Source organism: Aythya fuligula, chromosome Z (assembly GCF_009819795.1).
Source record: "Aythya fuligula isolate bAytFul2 chromosome Z, bAytFul2.pri, whole genome shotgun sequence".
Classification (NCBI taxonomy): Eukaryota; Metazoa; Chordata; class Aves; order Anseriformes; family Anatidae; genus Aythya; species Aythya fuligula.
The window spans coordinates 53468695-53489854 of record NC_045593.1 but is presented as its reverse complement, the minus strand read 5'-3'; the positions used below and the strand labels follow the sequence as shown (position 1 = coordinate 53489854).

Here is a 21160-nt window from a genome sequence, read left to right as displayed (position 1 = left end):
AGCCAGAGATATGTAGCTTTTGTGCACGGTGGATATTCACCTTTATATTCAAGCTAGCCCTTTTGGGCTCCCTTGGTAATTATATTCCTTACTTGGAAATGTAAACTGAAAATGGACAATGAAGAATGCAGAGAATATAAATGCATCTGTCTTTCACTTTGCGGCTGTCCTGTCATTTTGTTCTAGTTTAGTGCACTGTGAGCAACGTGACACGACTTGCGATTCCAGGCAGAAAAGGGATCACCAGAAAACGCTCAGAGTTGACTTTGTCAGCTCAGAAGGTAAAATAGGGAAAGATGTGGTGAGCAGCACTGACATTAGCATTCACACATAGTTAAAACATTCATTCAGGCATTAGGAAGAAATATTAAATGCCTCCTCTAAGTACAACTCCCACTCCTCACCATCACTTTGTTTAGCCCTTTCATAAAAGAAATACTAATCCAGGAGCATGTGTTAGAAACAAAAACTTCCAGTGCTTTGAAGTAACCAGGATGGCAAATCCACAGGAACAGCAAAGAAAAAACCTTGACATCCCATAGCATAATGTGGAAAAGAAAGCAATCTCAAGTGCCGGAGGTCTTGCTATTCATCTGAAAGTAACACGCTGAGTTTCTAGGAGGAAGAAAAATACAAAGAAACAATCATCTCAAGATGGTCAAACATTCAGAGAAATCTTGGTAAGAAAAAACATCTCCCCTACTATTGTTTTCCCAATACAAGCTCCCAGCCCTGTCGTGAGGCTTCCCTGGGCCCTACCTGCTCTTGGAGACATCCTGTCAATTTGCCCTGTAACCCATTCGGCAGACAGCCTCCTACATTCCCACGCTGAGCCACAGCCAGCGCAAGAACAGCAAACACAAAGTTGTTTGCTTTCTGTGTATTGTGCAGTCTGCTTCCCTTCACTTAGCCATTGTTTCTTACCCACTCCCACCTCTTCTTTCTGTGCTTCCCCTTTTCTTTAGTGTCCCGCTTTGCTGGGATGTCAGGGATCCTTGCTTCCTCCCATTCACTACGCCAGCAGCAATTCCCAACCTTGACAGTGCTCCCAAACAAACTGTCTTGTAAAAAGGTTGAGGTCAACTCCCAATCGTTTCTGAATAGCTGACCGCTGCAGCTGCCCTCTACCAGCTCATCTGCTGGCAAAACCATTTTTAATCAGTTAATTGTCTTCTTGGTGCCTCTTCACAGCCAGGCGGCGGTAACTTCACAGTCCTGTAACAGCCCACAGGTAAGGCCACCTCTGGCAGAGCTGGAAGGAGAGGGGAGCTCCAGCTGCCCTCATGTAGGACTAGTGTGCATGCCCAAACCACACGCCTCCTTCATGTGATAAATAAGCTTCCTGTGATGAATAAGGAGCTTTTACTGTACATTTGTGTTGGGCCACACTGGTTTCCACCCTGGAAGAGGTACTCTGGTCCAGGCTGTGTTTCTGCAAGGTACACAGTACCTGCACTCTCCAGCTCAGGAAACTTTGATACTGCTGACTGCCAGAGGTCAGCAACGTGCACTGGGGAAAGCGTTGTGCCAGCTAGTGGGTCCTATCTTCCCTCAGCAGGGCTGCAGACCCGCCAGAGGCTGCTGTGAGCTGGTAGCGCCACCTTCATGCTCTTATGCACAAGAAATAACAGCGAGGGCTCCAATAAAAAAACATTCAACTGCAGGAGATGAAATACATTTGGTTTATTTCTTTCTAAAGTTTGTACATATACATATATCATTATACATATGTGAGATCCTTCACTAGGGTTGCTTGAGTTCAATTACATAAAAATTATTGGGAAGCTTGCAGGCTCTCTGTTGCCCGTAAGCAACATTTATTCCAACTTATAAAAACACAGAGGAACAGAGTAATAGTCAGGAACATGGACACAAGAGAGAAGTCTACTTTATATCTCACAGTTTCAATACATCAAAGGCAAATTATTTGTCTGTATACCGTAGGCTTACTTTATCAGCAATGATAAAATAGAGGAAAATATTTATATACAGTCACCTCAAGTGAAAAATAAAGCAATGTAAACTTAAATTCCAAAATATTATTTTAAATGATATAACAATATCCCCAAAAGTCCTTCTTCCAAGGGGAAGAGGACTGATTAAGTGCCTTCATTTATCAGGAAATGATCATTCTAGTACCAGTTACATGAAGCAGAATAAGGGAGGGCATCCTGTGGTACCTGTAGAAAAGAGTGACAACTCTGCTTCAGGAAAGCATCTCTGTGTAAGCAAGTATTTGTTTGAGTCCTTATGGACATCAGCAGCACGTGGAAACACCTCCCATGAACCAGGGTTTGATTTAAGTCGGCACAGCTCTGACTCTAACCACCGAGAAGCAATATGCTTTTCTGACCATGCATGCACCCAGGGACAGGAAGGAGTGCCCTGGTGGTAGGACAGCCTCAGACACGAGACAATTACCACACCAAAGAGTCAGAGCAGCAAATTTCATGCTGCTGGAAAAGATTTAGTGATTACCTCAAAGCTGCTTGAGAGCAGACCAAGAAGTTACCACAAAGCAGTGAGACCGGGACTGCGTCTCTAGTGTGTTGCATGGAAAACACTCCAGTGAGTCGGTGATGAGAATAAACCGCGTTCAAGGTTATTAGGAAGAAGGCTCCTACGCTTGGCAAAAGGGACAGGAGGCTGCCCAGAGGAAAAGTCTTGCAAGGACTGCTGTTGGGCCCAGTAAGGTTAAGTCTGCACAGAAGAGATCCACAGGGTGCGTGTACACGCATGTGCAAAATGTTTTTTGCACTGCTGCTGCCAGGGGCTACTATTCCCATAGGGGCACCACACCACGGTAACTGAAAATTCAGTGCTCCCTCTCAACCTAAGGGAACACAACACTGCATCATCTCAGGCGGAGGGCAAGTGCCAGTCCCTAACTGCAACTCTGAACGCAACAGTGCTGACCCTCACCTGCCCACTGTGTCACCACGGGAGGCAGGTAACCCAAGGGAGAAGCTCAGAGCCTGAAAAAGGATTACAAGACCACAACTGACCCAAAGCAAGGTGACGGGGATGTCCCTCTTCATCTCACCCTGAGCTAAACTCCACTTGCCTCTCAGTCCTCCAAGATGTGATCACTCTAGCCATGGTCAGAGCCACTTCACTGAGGTTGCCCAAGTGCATCAAGTTACCTGCACCTTACACATTTTATGACTCCAGGTAAGAATCCATCCTTAGGCCTTGCTCCCCCTTTCCTGGGATAATGCAGATAGTGCTGCTGTTGCACCAACTAGACAGAGCATAATGGGAAAACCCACTGGGCTTCCTCATCCCTTTACCTAGCGCACCAACTTGTTAAAAGGTTGCTTAAACCTCACAAGGGAGACCTCTAGGAGGCAAACAAGATGCCCTAGAGAGATATCCGTCCTGCTGCTCTTCTTTTCCCCTCTGATGAGCCCAACATTCTTCTGGAAATCTGTACAGTTGCAGAAAGAAACCCTCACTACTGCTGTACGGCTGTATCTGCAGGAGACATCACAGGCACCTGTCCTGCTCGGACACTTTTGGACATGATGTCCCCTTGCTGAAATTTTCACAGAGCGAGGTCAACATTTTCAGAAGTAAAGCTGTATATTGGATCCCCAGAGTGTGATTTTCAGAAGAATCAGGCGTGGATGCTCGTGGTGCAGGCATCAGCTGACACCACCAGGGAGACAGCCCAGCGTGGAGCTAGCAGAAAACAGCACCCAGCGATCCTCGCTTAGACTCTCAGGCATGTGCCTTTGCTTTCAACACGCACAACAACAGGCAGCCCCCGGTGGACAACACACGGAGATCAAGGCAGCTCAAGGGATACCCTAAATCTGCAAAAGCTCTGATGACTGTTTAACCTAATTTCAGAACAACTAGAACAACAAGCATCCTAACAAAGTTCGCAGCTGTTTTAAGAGCTTTGACAAAAATAAGCTTCAGAAAAGAATAGCAGGCTTTGGAGTGCTGAGCCACAGAAGCCATACTATACCTATGAAACACGTACACACATCTATAGGCATCACTTAAACACGTTCACCAAGTACTGTAAGCCTCAGATTGTACCTCACGCAGAGAGTATTGATTTTAAAGTTTTCAAACTGCCAAAAAACTCTGTTCTTTTAGCCAAGGTTTAATCCTAGCCTCAAATAAGAGGACATAGTTGTCATGAATATGTACACACAAAACAAGAAACAACAACAACACAAAAAAAAGACCCACCCCTGTTCTCATCCTACGGTTTTTCAGGGCTCAACAGCACTGAGCATGAGGTTTTCACAAGTGTCTGAGTGGCTTCAGACTTCCACCATCAATAGCTTTTGCCTGGTGAAGTGACAGACTGGGTACCACAGATCGCTCCGTTCCCAGCAAGAGGCTCTGGGGAGCCGGGGGCCTTCAGTCCAACACCTCTGCATAGCAGCTGGCTAGCTGCCACATGGCACAAGGCAGAGCTGAAACCTGCCGTGCCTGCTCGAGCCACAGCCCCCTTGCTGTGTTGGTCTAGTTCAGGTGAATTGCACGCAGGACCGTCGCCGCAGAGCGGCTGCTATTTGCTAAGGTTGATGTCAGAGGAAAGTCATGCCCTTGTAATCTGCAGCACTTTCAGCACATGCACTAAGTGATGTACTTCTCCTCAGTACCTCAGGCCTGTACCTCAGCTGATTCCTGGCACAGACGTAACAGCAGATGCCATGGTAGGTCCCTCACTGTTTAAAAATTTATAACTTTTGCAGAATACTTCACTGCTCAAAGGGGGGTGGCAGAAGCTCTGCGGGCTGACCTATATTTGCTCCTTTTGACCACGGCAGCAAAGCCAGGTCAATAGTGCAGCCTTTGGGAAAGCTGTTGCTTGCGCTTGTTAAGGAAGTGCTCTCATAAATAATTAACCCGAAGCCTCAGTGCAGCTCACAAAACAAACGAGCAAGGTACCTCCAGCTCAGGCAGGGTTGAGAGCTGGCCTCCTTCCACTGCTCAGCTGGGTGTTGCCAACAGAAGGCCTCCAGACACAGCTCCCCAGGACCACCTCTCCTCCTTGCTTTAATTTAAACCAGCCTCTTCACACTGAGGCCGTGACACCCCTGGATGAGGGCGCTGCAGTCGCAAGGGAGAGAAGCAGCTGGCGACACAGACTGGGGCCAGCTCCCTAAGCAGCAGGGCATACGTGGAGAAGGAAGCTGGCATTTCTCACTTCCCCCAGCACTGAGGGCAATGATGGAGAGCACTACTGCCAAGGTCCCAGGAGGTGGCCAGACACAGAGGGTGGCACTGGCTTTCCGAGTGTCTTCTTATGGTATCGCTGGCCGCATGGGAGATGGCCCCATGCACTGGTGCTCAGCCTGGGGAACATAACTTCTCTGGAGGCTGACAAAGCCTCTTCTTGCTGGAGCAAACGCTCAGGAACTCCAAGTAAAGCAGTTCACTATACTACACTTATGCTGCTGGGAGAGATCAGAGAGAGAGAGAGGAGAGGAGAGGCCAGGCATACTGCGTGAGCATGCACTAAAAATACCCTCCATGAAGCACAAGCTGGCAACCAGCTCTTTCAAAGAAATTTCTGAGACAGCTCCTTTGGCTTGCCCCTCTCGGCAGCCTAGGCAGCTGACACCAGGACACAAGCTGAGGAGCTCCAGTCGTGCTCTGGGGAGAGTGGTGAAACGTGGACTGAAGAGTTGTCCCCTCAGAGCAGACACGACACCCCAGGGCTGGGGGAGAGCCACACTGGGTCAAATCCAAACAAGCAGCAACCTGTAAGACTGCTGGAGACAAGGTGTTCATATTGCCTATGCCTCTGCAAAAGCAGATGGTGTTTCTGGATACCATCTCTCTGTGCTTGGGGGGCACTGATTGAAAATGGCATCTTTTTTTTTTTTTCTTTTCTTTTTTTTTTTTTTTTTTTACACAGCTCCCTGAAAGGTTACAGAATGTATGACCTGATTTGGAAACCACCCAAATCCTTGCAAAACAGCGTGTCAAAGTTTCCCCACAGCACAGCACAGGCTGCCTCTGCCGCTGAGATTTTTGGAAAGGAGACTCGGAATGTCACAAGTGTCTGGTCTGAGTGTGGGAGGGGGACCTTGCATCCATGCAGCGTAACACACAAGGATCACAGAAGTCTGAAACTCTGTCTCGCACTTCCCAGCTATAACTGTGGCTGGAAATACAGGCTACAAACGAGCAGAACGAGAAAGCTGTTCAAAAGGTTATCCATTCAACACGGTACTGCCTCGGAGCAGGTTTTCTCAAGGCAAGATGGGACAGTCAAATTTTCTGGATTTCTGCAAGCATGGAAGGAAAGAGACCTGTTACACAGAAGCAGCTGAGGTGCTAAGATGACAGACAGGAGCAGCTTGACAGAAAAGGAGGAGGAGCTGTCAGACTAACTGTGATAAGGCCAAAATTGATTTAGGGATGGAGAATGCAGACATGGGTAAGCTGTAAGCTGTCTGCAGAGAAGAGCCTTCCATCTTTCAAGAAGAGCACTGTAGTGCAATGCCTCCAGAAATGCAGTGATCATCCTGCCACCCCTGACGTTCCCCACTGCTGCAACAACCCCCTCACCAAAGAGATGCTCTAACCAAGTGGGAACCCAGCCCCACTCAGGTGAGACAAAAAAGCCTGATGGTTTCAAGGCAGAAGAACAACCGGCCTATTACGGGAAGGCACTGGAGCTGTGAAAAGTCACCCATCAGTCCAGGTCACAAGGGGCCTCTGGAGGTCAGAGAGCTCAAACTGCTGCACACCGTGCTCCAGAGGAGCCCCTAAACTTGGACAGGCTGCACCCTGGGAGCAGGCAGGATCAAAGAGAAAGCACTTAAGGGATGAGCTGTTACAGCCCTTAGAAAGCTTCTGGTAACCATTTACAAGTGGCTGGCTATAGATGAAAAAGTGTCTGAGTCGGAGTCGCAGATGAACAGCGTTCCCCTACAGCTCCGCTACATTAATCACCCTGCTGGCTGACTTATCTCTCTACATCAATTAAAGACACAACATAAATACTGGATTAAAAAGCTGCACCCATGTTCACTGGTCCATGCGTGATTTATCTGCAAGACGCATCCAAACACAAAGCCAGCCCAGAGATTTTCTTCCACGATGCTGCTGAACAAAAATCCCAGCATCCTGCCGGCTTACGAAGGAGAGCGCGGCTTTGGCGTTGGGAGAGTTTTCTCACCTGCTTTGGTTGCTGAGCGGAGGGAGGGAAGGCATCTCTGTGCTTCTCCCTCCCCTCTCTGCTGTCACGTCCAGACCCTCCTCCTTCAGCCGGGAGAGGAGTCCAACACGGAGGGTGAGCAATCAGTCAGCATCCCCTCCTCGCTTCCCCCCTCTCAAGACGTGGGGGCAGAGCTTCTGCCCGAGCGGCGGCTTCCAGGTGGCAGGCTGCAGCAGGGAGGAGGACAAGGGAGGGCAATACCTCCCCGGCAGCACCAACGCAAAGGGCTGGCTTGGGGGCTGCATGCTCGGACGCACGCTTGCAGTGGCCTGCCAGCTGCAGCTGAGCGAGCGGGCACTGCAAGATCTTATCACTGAGCATCCTGACACAGCTCTGCCCAGGCTGAACGGGGGCACAAAACAAGCCTCAGGTACCTCCTGCTAACATTCAGCACCCCCAGGAAGCCACAGGCTGCTCAGGTGATACTGAGGTTGGGTGCACAGTGGGGACAGCCAGGCATGCAGGGGTCCAGGGGAGGGCTGGAAATCAGCAGAGGATCCTTACATGCTGCAACGGGGGGCTCCTGAGTCACTGAGGCCAAACACCGATCTCTAATAAAGGCAAACATTCAGCAAAGAAAAGGCAGGGCACCAGGTACCATGCAAAGCCATCTGGCCAGACTCTCCGTGGTGCCACCCAACAAGATGCACTGCTCACACCCCTGGAGAATCTGCACCCACCCTTTACAATAGCATCAGGGGGGGGAAGGGAAAAAAAAAAAAGCAAATGACAGTACTGCTCAGCAGATGATCCTGTTCCTAAGGGAGTCCAGGAGGCTTAGGCATTCACGACAGGATCTCCTTTTTCTCTTGGCCTCTGAAATGTGCATATTCACATGGGTGGCTGGGACGCCTAGAATTTGTAAAGCAATGGAGCAAAATGACATTAATTAAAACTTGAGCAGAACCTGACAAATTCTCAGTAAACTAATCTGCACGCCTCAACAGTCTCACCGAGACTGCTCCAAGTTCAACAAATGTTTAATTGCTAAAAAATGCAGTGAAAAATTGCATTTGCTAAGCACAGATGAGACTTAAAAATTATACCCCAATCCATTTGCAAGTACACCTGGTTATGGAGAATAAATAACAAAAACTGAAAAAAATCATTTTCGCAGCTTACTTTTTGACTTTTCCTGTTATTTCAAATCATCTCCTCTGCAGTGACTTTGAAAAGGAATTAACCAGTTTCTGTGTCAAAGCTGGGAAATGCATTTCACAGGATTTTTTTTTTTTTTTTTTTTTTTTGAGTTCAGCAATTTAACTCTAGTGTACAGCAGCAGAGCATTTTAAAAGCTGAGAAAAAAGTTAAATGTCACCTCTTTGCCTTTTAAAGCGCTGCACTCAGTATCACAAGAGGTTTGCTGGGTGTGTTCCAGGATGCCTCTGAAAAGCTCCCCCAGACAACCCCACCCTGACATCCAAGCAAGGTCCATTTACACATCTGCACCTTTTTTTTTTTTTTTTCCCTGTTTCTGCTGCATGCTTTCTGTGAAATGCCATTATCTGAGACTGGACAAGTTTTCTTCTCAAACACGCACTCAGCATTCCCCATATGTCTTTTTTCCCTCTTAGTATAACCTCTCTCTCTTCTGATTGTTTGTTTAAAACCACCAGAGTACGATGAACAGCTGCAGGGATCTCCTGGCTCTGTTTCCCCTCCACGAGCTGTTTACCTACCACACACGATTAATTCACACAACCCCCTCCGATAAGCACTGCTGTGCACCTGTCTGCACGGAGTCTCCCAGTGCAGCACGCCCCGGTACAAGAAGGCCTCTCTCTCCTTCAGCAGCAGGAGGACTGAAGGCTTGCTCCACCAAAACCACACGCAACTTCTAAAGCCGCAGCGTTCAGTAAGCACCGACAGTTTCTGCTCAGATCTCTGCAGTTTTTAGGGCTAGGTGCTGGCCTCCTGACTCCCAGCATGGAGCAGCCGCTCCAAGGGGCAGATGCCAAATGTGTGTGCCCCACCATCACACACGGAGTCAGTCCCATCCAATTCTGCTGCAACTGCAAGGATCGATTCGCTTCAGCACCTCCTGGCATCTGAGTGCATGACATCCTTTGTTGCAGCCCACGGCGAGCACAACATCGGGAGAGATGCTGCATGGTGGTCCTCAGTGGGGGAGGCAGGTCATGTGGTGCCTGTTAGGGTCCCCCTCTCTTTGATTGCCCCCTTTTCTGCCCACTGAACTGGCAGTTCTACAAGCTGGGCTAATTGGCTTGGACCCTTTGGGAAGTCTGGCAGAGCACAAATCCCATCAGATGGTAATTTCTTTTTTGATGTGTGGCCCTACACCGTTCATGCTGGAAATTCCAGCACATTTCTGAACAGTCCTTGCATTGATCTGGGCATTTCGCTATACATTACGAATTACATCTATCTGGATGGCTACCCTGCACCAGGCCCAACAAAAACAACAGCAACAAACATTTCTCAGCTGGCCCTGAACATTACCTCTCAAGGTGCTTTGTGAGAAAAGCCAGAATGGTTCAACTACTCTGCAAAGGGGATGGGTGGGTGAGGCAAAGAGAGAGAGACCTGTCCGAGCTCACACAGCAGGCCAGTATCAAATCAGAGATTAAAACTGAGCGTGTAAAGTACCAGGTGAGCCTGTGTTCTCTGCAGTACCAAGCTGCCCCAAGTCGAGAGGGGCTGGGAAACAGAAAAACAAATCTCTGCGTCATCTTGGTGCTCCCCTGACCCCTGTGACTGCCAAAGACCTCCAGGATCTGCGGACCAAGCACGGCTTTGAGGTATGGAAAGCTCTGCCCATGGTGGCCTCTCCCTGGCCTCTGCCTCCCTCTGAAAGCCTGAAGTGGGATACGCTGGAGCTGCAGGGCAGGCTGGCTCCCCGCAGGTGGAGGACAGGATCTGCCAAAGCTGAGGCAGCCCTGTGCTGGCCTCCAGGCATGGAGGAGCCAGGAGGGCATCAAACCCTGGCCCTGAGCAACCACACATCTGTACCATCCTCCAGTCTGCACCAGCCTCTTCCACCTCTATATGAACTAAAGCAGGAAAACAAATAGCTGAGGAGAATCCCTTTCTGGAGGGAAAAGGCAAAGTGCACTGTCACTATCAGAGAAATTGCATACATCTGCACACACCAACACGGGAACTCCTGGGAAGGGGAGCATCGGGGGACAATGTATCATAAGGCTCTATATAGCAGCTAAGTGAAGAGTGTATAGTTAAAAACTACACAGAGGCCCTTTGTCTTTAAACGCAATGCCAGTGGCTGACATCCTCAGCAGCCACCGCTGCAACCCAGGTTCATCCCAGCCGGGTAACTCCTCATCTCCCTGACCACAGAGACACGACAGGTTTGGATACCCCCAGCCTGCTACCTCAGGAGAAGGCTCTTTGCTTGGAAAGAAGCAAACCAACGATTCCAATGCTGTCATCCCAGCATTGCCAGAGATTTCCAGGTTGCATTCCTTTGCCTTTGTGGGTCCAGGGTCAACGTAGGAACAATAAGCAACAGCGACTATTTACCGTAGCACCCACTGCTAATTGCCAGTACCAACACACTCTGCGCTGTCAGGAAACCAATGTTCCCAGCACCCTAGACTCTGTCCAGCCCTCTGCAGCTGCCCGTTTGCACAAAATTTCTCACAGCTACAGCTCACATTCACAACACTGCAGCATTTGTCCAGTTACTTTTCCCACCCACCACGTAAATAAAGTGACAAGTGACTTGAGAGATGAAAGCCACGTGCCGATGGGAGGAGATAAACGGGGAAGAGACAGAATACACGTCACAGCGCTCTACCCCTCCCCCAGCTCCTTTAAAAACAGAACACAAAAAAGTCCCGATGCTTCAATTGCTAAATGATAAATTAACAAAGCAAAGCAGGAGCAAAGACATCTCCCACAATCTGCACAGAAACAGCAAAATATACAATAGAAAATGTCACTAACACCCCATTCAGGCAGATGCACTTAATTTTGTGAATGACAGGTTATTAAATGGAAAAATTTTGACCACCGGTACTTTGCTGCATGGCTGTTCCCCTAGCTATCACTTCCGCCCTAAGTGACCTTCTGCTTAATGCTGGGTGTTTCTGGCCTGTAGTCCTTCCTCTCCGAGACATTGCGCTTCACCTTGGCACTGACTGGAGACTCCTGGTTGAGCGACGGACTTGAGTGGGATTTCTTCAATCCTGGCGCGTCGTTCTCACCTCCGCTCAGCAGCTCCTTCACCCCTTCTTTCAGGAGGCCAATGTAGATCTCGTAGCGACTTTTCTGGGAAGTGAAAAAAGAAAGGCCCGAATCAGTCTAGGAGAAATTCTGCAGAAGCATTTTTGAGAGGCTGTCTAGGTAACATAATGGTTTCAGCTGGCCTTGAAAGCTGGGAGTCTAATACGGATGAGAACAATGGTGGCTAATGTAAACTACACTGTGCAAAAAGGATTTCAGGCAGGCTGTGCCTAGGGATGCTGTGCAATTTAAGGCACTCAGTTCTGCAGCATACAAGTCCCAGTGCTCTGCTGAATGGTGGCTCTCGCCTAGCGGAGTGCCTGGTGATTTCTGAGTAACAACACCAAGAGCTTGCTGACCTTAGCCATGCTGAGTCACCTCCTATGCTCACATACATTGAGGCATTACGTGCCTGAAGAAAGCATGGAGTTAATGGGCAGCAAAATGGACTAAGGGACAACAAGAATCGTGCTCTGGCTGGCTACATCTCCCCGCTGCAACCCTCCACTCCCATCAGCGGGTCCTGCTTTTCTGAATTCAGCCTAAGGGGTAGAAACCAAAGCAGGGTCCTTTTAATCTAAAACTGTTCCAGCTCAGCCACCACTGAGCCCTTGAGACGATGCTTGGAGAGGGAGAAGCAGATGAGAGGGATATGAGAGCAGCAGGGAATATTCATTCCCCTGACAGGACAGCTAATGATGAACGATGAAGGGTGCTCTCTGTCCAGACACTTTTATTTTCTTCGCTTTACCATGCCCCATTCCTGCTTGCTCCAGTTCCTTCTCTGGAGTGGAGCTTTCCCCTTCCAATGGGAAGATTTTGCTCTACTGTGTCACGGTAACACCTTTCCGCACAGAACATCTCAGCAAACAACAAATTGAAGCTGGATTAACAAAGGAGCACCGCAGGGCCTCAAAACCATTACCTGGGGCAGGAGCTGTTGGGAACAGAGCAACCCACCCCTTGGCATTTGTTCAATAACCTGACTGTGACATAACCACTAAAGACATAATGCAGGCATTGTAATGAAGGGGATCTCAGTGGGATAGGGGCAGGCGAAAAGAAAGTATAAATATTTCCACTGAAAACAGCTGCCAAACTGTTATGTTCCTGACTAAGCAAAAAGTGCTTAGCGAAAATTCGTCCAATTTGTAATAAAATAAAAAATACCAGGTAATAATACATATTTACAGGAAAAAAAAAAAAAAGCTAAAAGCTTTATAACTGCTTTGAAGAGTGGAATATAAAAGAAAAAAAAGGAGATTATGTGACTGTGTTTCCAAAAAGTCCTTTGAATAAACAAAACCACATAGAGGAGGATCATAAAAGAATACACCTAAAAAATAAACAAAAAGCATCCTTATCAATTCCGTATCTGGAGCTCCAGAGACAAAGGCATTTAGCAGGTAAGATGTGTCATTCAATATGAAAGGAAATGGAGAAACAGAAGGCAGAAATCTGACAATGCACTGGGCTGATGAATGATTCATCACACAATGAACGGTACACCTCTGCGAAAAAAAGAAGCCAGGACAGTGCTCTAACCCTGGTATCAGCATAACACTCATCAAGGGAGAGGAGAACATTACTGCCATATGGAATTTTATTTGTTGGTCCAGTAAAAACACCACTTGGGTCACAAGACCTAGCATTAAGAACAGAAATCCAGGACCAGTTTCCTCCCTGCACTTCTGTCAGTGGCCATTTTACCTTGGGCTCTGTGGGCTCATGATGTCTCAACTAAGCAATGCATCTGAAAGTTTCTCAATTGATTTCAGCTGCAAACTTGCTCTTTTAATGATCTGACATTTGCAGCTACGTACTCAATTTGGTGGAAATTTTTCCCTAAAAGAAAGCAATCTGGAAAATTCTGTCAAGAAAATAAGACACGGAAATTAAAAATGTTCTGAAGCTTTTTCAATTTGAAGACAATGTATGTACTGTACGCATTTCTGAAGACTGAATGTATGTAATGAAGATGAGATGAGACAGCCATCCATCAAATTCCTGGCTTCACCTCTGACTGACAGTGCTCGAAACATCTCTCGCTCATAACTTTGCCATCCTGAGCAATCATAACCTGGAGTAGCATTTTTTCAGACAACAAACAAAGAGGTAGCATTCTTTGCTTGTTTTTTACAAGCAAAAGCACCAGCAAGGAAAAGTGATCAAGGACACATCCCTAAACAAGAACCAGGCAACTCCTTGTTCACCTCCCCTCACAAGGAAATGCCATTGCTTGTATTACATCAGGAATAAGAACGAAGGGAACTCAAATGGTTGAATGAAAAGAGATTACAAGAGCCTACTGAAAAAGAAATCTGGCTTCTTCCTCCCTAATGGGACTATGCTGCTTCCTTTGGAACTAACAGGTCCTTTTTGCTGTGCTCAGGGATGTATTGGTCTGGCCCTTTGTACACTGATGAAAGCTCTGGCCTGCAGGCTCTGCCTGAAAGAGACAAGTACAAAATACTGCCTCACCTGCCTCTTGTCCTCTTGCTGTAACCTCATGCAGCAAAGTCTATCACCAGTTCCTCGCTGATCCTGACAGCGCTTTATTCTGAAGGAAAGGTTAAGGAATTCCAAAACTGGTAGAAAGTTTCCATTCAGGATTTTTGTATAGCGCTTTTTTTTCCCCCCAAACTTCTGAACTGATACTTCAGCATGGTCTGTGCAATCTGTGCCAAGTGTGAAGGTAATTCAGCACTGCACAGCAGCACCTTGAATCACTGTCTCACACCCAGTTCAAGTTGGTACCACCATTTGCCTGTTTAGACAGGCTTTCCTTGCAGTGCTGGTCACAGGTTTGAACCATGCAGCTCGACTGCTGTTCAAGGGTCTCACTAGGGGAGAAGATATCTTTTGTTTCCTGTGCTATACTGCTTCTGCTTTGTCCTGAGGAATCTGAGACATAATTCTCAAAATAAAATTGACAGAAAACAAACACACACACAACAACCTCTTTCTCTTATCAGTCTTTCCAAATCATCAGACACTATAGCCTACGTTTCATCCTAACTCATCGTGCTTCCAGGAGTGATAGAAAATAAACTGTCAGTCAAGGGCTGAAACCCAAAAAAACTATTTTGCTCTCCTAAGTTGCACAACACCCCTATGGAGGGCAAGCGTGTGGCTTAAGTGCACGTGAGTGCTGTGTCCAAAATTGACTATGCCATTGATCACAGCCCTTTTATCACTGCTGTTCAGCCAGCTATCGCATTGGTCTGGCACAATTTTGCTTTTGTAAACCCACATTGATTATTGTTAGCCACCTCCTTGTCTGTAATGTTTTTGGAAGAGATTTCCAGTAGAATTTGCTCTAACACCTTTTACCTGGATGGAGAAGAATCCAATCAGCCTGTAGTTCTCTGTACCTTGCCCTTGCTGAAGATAGGAATTTATTTTCATCCATTCCTCAGGAACCTTCCCTGATTACCAGGATCTTTCAAAGGTAAACAAGAATGGCCTCCCAATTACATTATCCAGCTCCCTCAGAGCTCCACTCATTGGTATGACCCATCAGATCCCATAGATGTGTGTGTATCCAACTTAAATTATTGCCTGACTTTGTCCTCATTCCCCAAGAGTAAGTCTTGCTTGCTCCAGATTCTCCCACTGGGCTCATGGTCTTGCAATTGCTGAAGGCTAGGCCAGTCTTACCAGTAGAGACCTAGACAAAGAAGACATTGACTACCTTGGCCTTTCCCTTTTGTGACCAGGTTCCCTGCTTCATAACAGGCTCCAGCTAGGATACTTATTTTCCCTGTTTGTTCTGCTGCTAACATACCCATAGAAACCTTTCTTCTTGACCTTCACACCTTCTGACAAATTCAACTTCACTTGGGCTTTGACATCCTTAAACCCAACCTCACATGCTTGGACAGTATCTCTATATTCCTCTTATGTCATTTGCCACTGCTTCCACTTCTGTACATTTTTATAGTTGTTTTTTTTCAGGAGCTCTCTGTTGATCCATGAAGGCTTTCTGACACCTCTGCCTGGTTTCTGGCTCATCAGGGTAGAGCGTTCCTGAGCTTGAAGGAGATGATACTTGAAAACTGACCAGCTCTCACTGAGCCCTCTTTCCCCCAAAGCAGTATCCCATAGGAGTCTTCCAAGCAGTTCCCCAAAGTCAGCTCTCCTGAAGCTCACAGCTGTGATCCTACTCTTTGATTTGACAACTCCTTACAGGATCCTGAAGTCCACATCTCATAGTCACTTGCTGCCATGTTTGTCCCTGGCTTTCATATGCCCAAACACTTCTTCCTTATTCATAAGTAAGAGGTCTGGCAAAGTGCCTTTCCTTGTCTGCTCCTCGACTACCTGTATTAAGAGGTTGTCACTGCTCTCCAGAAACCTCCTGGATTGTTTGTACCCTGCTGTGTTGTCTCTCCAGCAGATACCATGGTGGTTGAAATTGCCCAGGAGAACAAGGGCCTGCAAACACAGGGCTTCTCCCAGAAATTAGAAATGGCCTATCAGACAACCAACACAATGTCACCCGTCTTGGTGTGCACACTAATCTTGACCCACACTCTCAGCTGGCTCGTTACCCTTCCCTAGGCGAGGCTTCACATGATCCTGCTGCTCACCCACATTAAGGATGACTCCCCCTCCGCTCCGCTCCATCCATGTCTGTCCTTCCTAAAAGGCCTGTATCCATTCGTGGCAGCACTCATGCTGTGTGAACTATCCCATCAAATATCTGTGGTCCCAACGAGATTGTAGCCTGCAACTGCACACAGATCTCTAATTTACTCTGTTCATTTCCCATTCTGTATGCATTAGCGCACAGGCACTTCAGAGGCACCTACCTGTACTGATTGCTCAAAAAGGGTATAGGAGCTTTCCCTATAATGTTGTCCTGTGGGCACTTAATTATGTACTATGTGTGAGATGAACCCGCTTTAGCCCTGTTTTGTTCATTATGAAGTCTTTCTTCTTCACATCATTGTGTACTCTTCGCTTACCAGCCCTTTCCACCACCTCCTCATTTGATTGTTTATCAGATCATTTCAGATACGTGGGATGTGGAAAATCAAACTGGCCAACTGTGCTCCCTTCACAAAACAGCAGGACCACATCTCAAGCTCACCATATGCAACAACAGCAGCCCAGAGCTACAGCAAAATCAAACACACAACGAGGGGCTACAACCTTCCTCTGCAACAGCAGAAGTACGCAGCCAGTCAGCCCAGGAGCAAAAAGAGGCCCTCCAAAATAATAATAATACATATAATACATGCTGAGAGGCTTACTTCAGCTCTGAAGGCTTGTATTACCTCCACCATCTCCTTTGGTGGTCCCCCTGACTTCTTACCTGAATGGAGTTTCACTAAGCCACAGCCTTAGAACTGTTTGTATGTCTGGGGAATGCAGGAGAGAGCTCTGAGCTTTTCAGTCCAGTAAAATACACACCCTTTGCCCAAGATGGAGAAGAGAATACCAGTTACAGCCTGAATGGAAACCAGGAGCCACAGAAGTCCCTGCTCCCAGACTCCTCTGCTCCACTGTCAAATCGGTGTGCTCATTCCCATGAAGAATTCTCCCCTTCCTGGCAGAAGGCAGCTGTCTCTATCAGCGGTTGATTAAGGGACCTTTCTCTCTGCAAACACAGCCAATAAACTTTAATCTCTTGGAACCTCTATGGATCATAACAGAAAATACCTCTGCTCTTCCTTCAGTATGTGGATATTCCTTGTAAGGCAGTGCCTGCCTTAAGATCCGTTCAGATCCAAGGCAACAATGACTTGCAGTTCTGTGGGGAAAATGCTCAAAGGTGCAGCCATGAAAAACACCAGCCATCTGCTGGGCTGCCCAACCCTTCCCACATAGCCCTACACCGTGGCAGACGCAGTAAAAGATAAAAGCTGCTGTCAGAATCTCAGAACAACGTCCCCGTACAGCTGCCTAAATTGCATCAGTCACTCCTGTGATCTTTAGTTCTACCCTTCACCTGCTCATCCTGATGTCTAGCTCACCGGTAGACAACACAAATAGCTCTCGAGAGGCATGTTTATGACATAAGTTTTAGAAGAGCTGTTCCTTCAGAACATACCAATGCAAGATAATAATTATGATCTGTATTATTCCACAATGCAGTAATTCCAGGTAAAGACTGGAGTCCCACCACAGTGCGCAACACACAGTCTTACAACATGAGACAGTTCCTGCCTAAAAACCTTGTCTTCAAAGAGATAAAACAGGCAAGGACAGAGGGTCATGTTTTTCCATTTTATAGATAAGGAGCTAAGCCCACAGCCAAATTCACAGGAAGTCTTTATCAAAAGAAAGAACCACATCCCAACTTCTGGGATTGCTGTGACATATCTCTCAAAAAAGCACATCTTCCTCGGTGGGTAAAGGTGAAAAATGAAGAACTCCTGGATTGTATCACAAATACAAGACCAGCTCCATCCACACCTAAAAAGTAAAAGCAATAATGTTTCCCATACATACCTCAAACTCCAGATAGTGGTCTTTCAGTTTGTAATCATCTACTTCCTTTCCTTTCAGCTTCTTGTCAGGAGGGTAAGAGCGATGTTCAGCAAGCTCAGTGGAGATCTGCTTCAGCTTAGCTTCATGGGATTTCAGCTGTTCATCCTTCAGAAACACGAGGCACACAAATTACAGAATATAAAATATTCTATAAGCAAAGGAAAGTAAACGGAGATCCTTTTGCAATAACAAGTAAATTCTTTCTTTCTTTCTCTTAACTAATTTTAATTAGATTGATCAGGCCTGTTTTCCCAATCCTTTGTCCCCAACAGCTCTCTCAAAGGCATCCAAGCAAAGTGGCCAACTTTGCAGAAAAACTCAGCAGTGAGCAGATGCCACTGGGAAGGATAGCAAACCTGTCATCCCTTGCCTTGCTGGGAGCAACGGAAGCAGCTTGCTGTAGAGCATTACTGACAACATGACACTTCTGCTCTAATACATTTTTGGCAAATTAATTAAGGCTGTTATACAGAGTCAGACTGAGGGCAGAATGAGACAGGCAGAGACCCTGCCTCAGGTCTTTGCAATATAAAAGTAGCTCCTTCCAGGACAGAGAGGACAGGGTCCTTACTTCCATTTCTATGCTACCAAACGCTCTCCAGTCTGTGTTTTCCTTTTGTTCAGAACAATGCAATGAATCCAGGAAAGGAAGGGTTGTCCTCTCCTAAAAAGGTATCTCATTTTGCTAAGCTGCTACCAGCTTTTTTTTCCCCACTGTGCAGTTGGAGAGAATGAGGAGCTGCTACTCCCTCTTTCTAGGCAATTTCCTTTATCATAATCCCAGGCCCACTCACTTCCTCCAGTCCATCTGTCAGCTAACCTTCCCTCAGCTCAGAAGGTTTCCAGCTCCTGCTGCATGGCCTTCTGGCCATCTCTAGGCTTGGATCTAAAATTATGTTTGATTTAGTTAAGTCCAAAATATAGACACAGTCATGCAAACCTCAATGACTTAGGCAGAGTCATAACAGCAGGTAGCGCCCAGCTCAGCTAACAAATATTTACCTAGCCTCAGAAGAGGGGACTGCTGCCAGTAGTTGTCCCCCAGTGGTGTGGATGTGCAGCTTGCAGCTTCAAGCCTCTTTCAGACTTGTCTGCAGCGCACTGAGTCACACCAAGGACTAAGCCTTTTAGCTCACTGAATTGGAGCTGCAGAAAAGAGCAGAACGGGGAAAACTTCTACAGAGGACAACAGCTGATTCCCAGCTAATCTTGTGTTTCACCTTTTTTTTTTTTTTTTGTGTGTGCAAGAAGACCGTAGAAGGAAATATGTGGGATAATTTGCCTCCGCCTATACATGGGTGGGTTCGAACTGATCTCTACTGACTGCCAAAAATCCTTGTTGCTGTTAGTAACTACCCTGGATCTGCTGCTTTTTCTTTAAGTATCCAATCACTTCTTACTTCGTGATAAATTGCTGGTCTCAGTGACATCCTGTTGCAGTGAGTTCTCCAGTCTGATGACAGGAGGTCTTTGAGAAGCCATTAATTTGGCACTTGTAATTTCCAGGGTAGCAGCCCTTTGGTGTTTTTGTGTGTGCAGGCACACCCTCAGAAAGAAGGCACACAAAGCTACTAGATCCTTTCTACACTGGTTGTTCCTTTGCATATAGTTTTGTCACATCCCTCTGGACTAACCAAGATCAGACACTGAAAGCAAACTCGTTACAATGATCTTGTGCAACCTGTCATGTCCACCACCCTCCCTCCCTTGCCCATGTTATGTTCTTAAGGCATCCTGACTTCTGTCTGACCGGGAAAAAGCCCCCTGAAGAAGTACTGTGCATCATGATTCAGTCCACAAAATCCTAAACAGCAACCAGAGGGATTTGACAATTCATATTTTTTGGTCTGCCAAATGAGAAGCAGCCTGCTGGCAGCTTTTCCACACTGACAGATAAAAGCAGACATGTTTCTGCTTGTCTTTGAATTTATCTGCTTTGAACACTTAACATTCTTCTGCCTTTAGCTAAAACAGCTTATCTTATTTCACTTTTTCTGTCTCCTCTTCTTCAAGACACAAACCACAGGGCTATATTCTATTTTTTCCCTTTCCAGATTAAACAGAAACAGTGAGAGTAGGAAACAATGTGCTAAATGGAACAATCACACAGAACAATGATGAGTAAAAAGGCTTTTTTTGGTGACTGGGGGTAAATTATTGAAACCCCATATCAGTATATAAAAAGTATGTATGAGTAAAAGGACAAGTTATTATTATCCTGTATGAGACATGTTTTAAACTTTAACCCAGAATAGAAGATAGAAAGTCGGTCACCACATCACAAGGAAAACGGCTATTGCCACAGAGAGGGAAAAAGCAGGGGCGACATAAAAACACCCTCTTAGAGAAATGCAGATTATGAGATAATGGTTTCTAAGGAGTGTTGCTAAGCTATGAAGATGGCAGGAACGCATTTAAGAAGCAATCCAGCATGAAGAGATGATTAAAAGTTACAGGATTTTATTTGTAAAATTATATACCTAGGGCTGGGATCTATCCCCTCTGCCACTCTGTCAATCTGATTGACACAATCAATAGTGGGTTCCTGTCAATGCAGGAGGAACTGCAGGCATTCATCACATCAGAGTACACAGAGCTGTAGGTTCAAGCACCAGGCACGGCCAGTTTGAAAACAGCAAAAGTAGGTGTTTGTTCACGCAGGAAGTAATAGATGTGTGAAACTCCCTGCCACAGGTTGTTGTGGAAAATAAAAGGTTATATGATCACAAGGGAAGACCATGGATGCTCAAGTAAGAGATAGCTGATAAATAGAAAAGAAGAAATCCCTCAGCTGATAAGGATTGAAGTCTGGAAAAGTATTATGGGAAAAATAGAATTCACGTTTGACTGATGAAATCAGCTTTCACCCTTTATCACCCCAATAACCCAAACACTCAGGAATACATGCGTTTCTTTTGAAACAAGTGGCAATAAACCCTCAAATTCATAAAATCACCAGCCTGATGGTATTTGAAATGTCCTCTGCAGAGCTATATCCATGGAATTAAAATCCTGTATCTAGTACTAGGCACACTAGTGATTGTTTCTTTCCTTCGGAAATATAAAAGAATTATACTCAAGTCTTCTCCTTCTCTCCCCCTACTTAAAATCTTGGCTCAGGAAATGAGCAGAGATTTACACTGCTAGCAGACATCCACACAAGCCTATTTCTCCTACAAATACCAGCACTGACAGGAACAAAAAGTAAAGAACCACCTTCCAGGCCCAAGCCAGTCAGAGAAATCTCCATCACCTACCCTCCATATA

General features: G+C 46.4%; 1 protein-coding gene across 6 annotated transcripts in view; it reads right to left on the bottom strand.

The window, feature by feature from the left end:
- Positions 1–1668: 1668 nt before the first annotated feature.
- Positions 1669–21160, bottom strand: part of PSD3 (pleckstrin and Sec7 domain containing 3) — a 107464-nt gene continuing 87972 nt past the window's right edge. For 4 of the 6 annotated variants that reach the window (XM_032206702.1, XM_032206707.1, XM_032206703.1 and 1 more), the window contains 2 exons: positions 17855–17998; positions 1669–11440 (listed from right to left, as the gene is read on the bottom strand). In XM_032206702.1, coding sequence (XP_032062593.1) covers positions 11228–11440; positions 17855–17998 — 357 coding nt within the window. In that variant the 3' untranslated portion in view covers positions 1669–11227. The remainder of the gene's footprint in view (positions 11441–17854; positions 17999–21160) is intronic. The other 2 variants (XR_004254382.1, XM_032206704.1) reach the window with 2 other exon arrangements.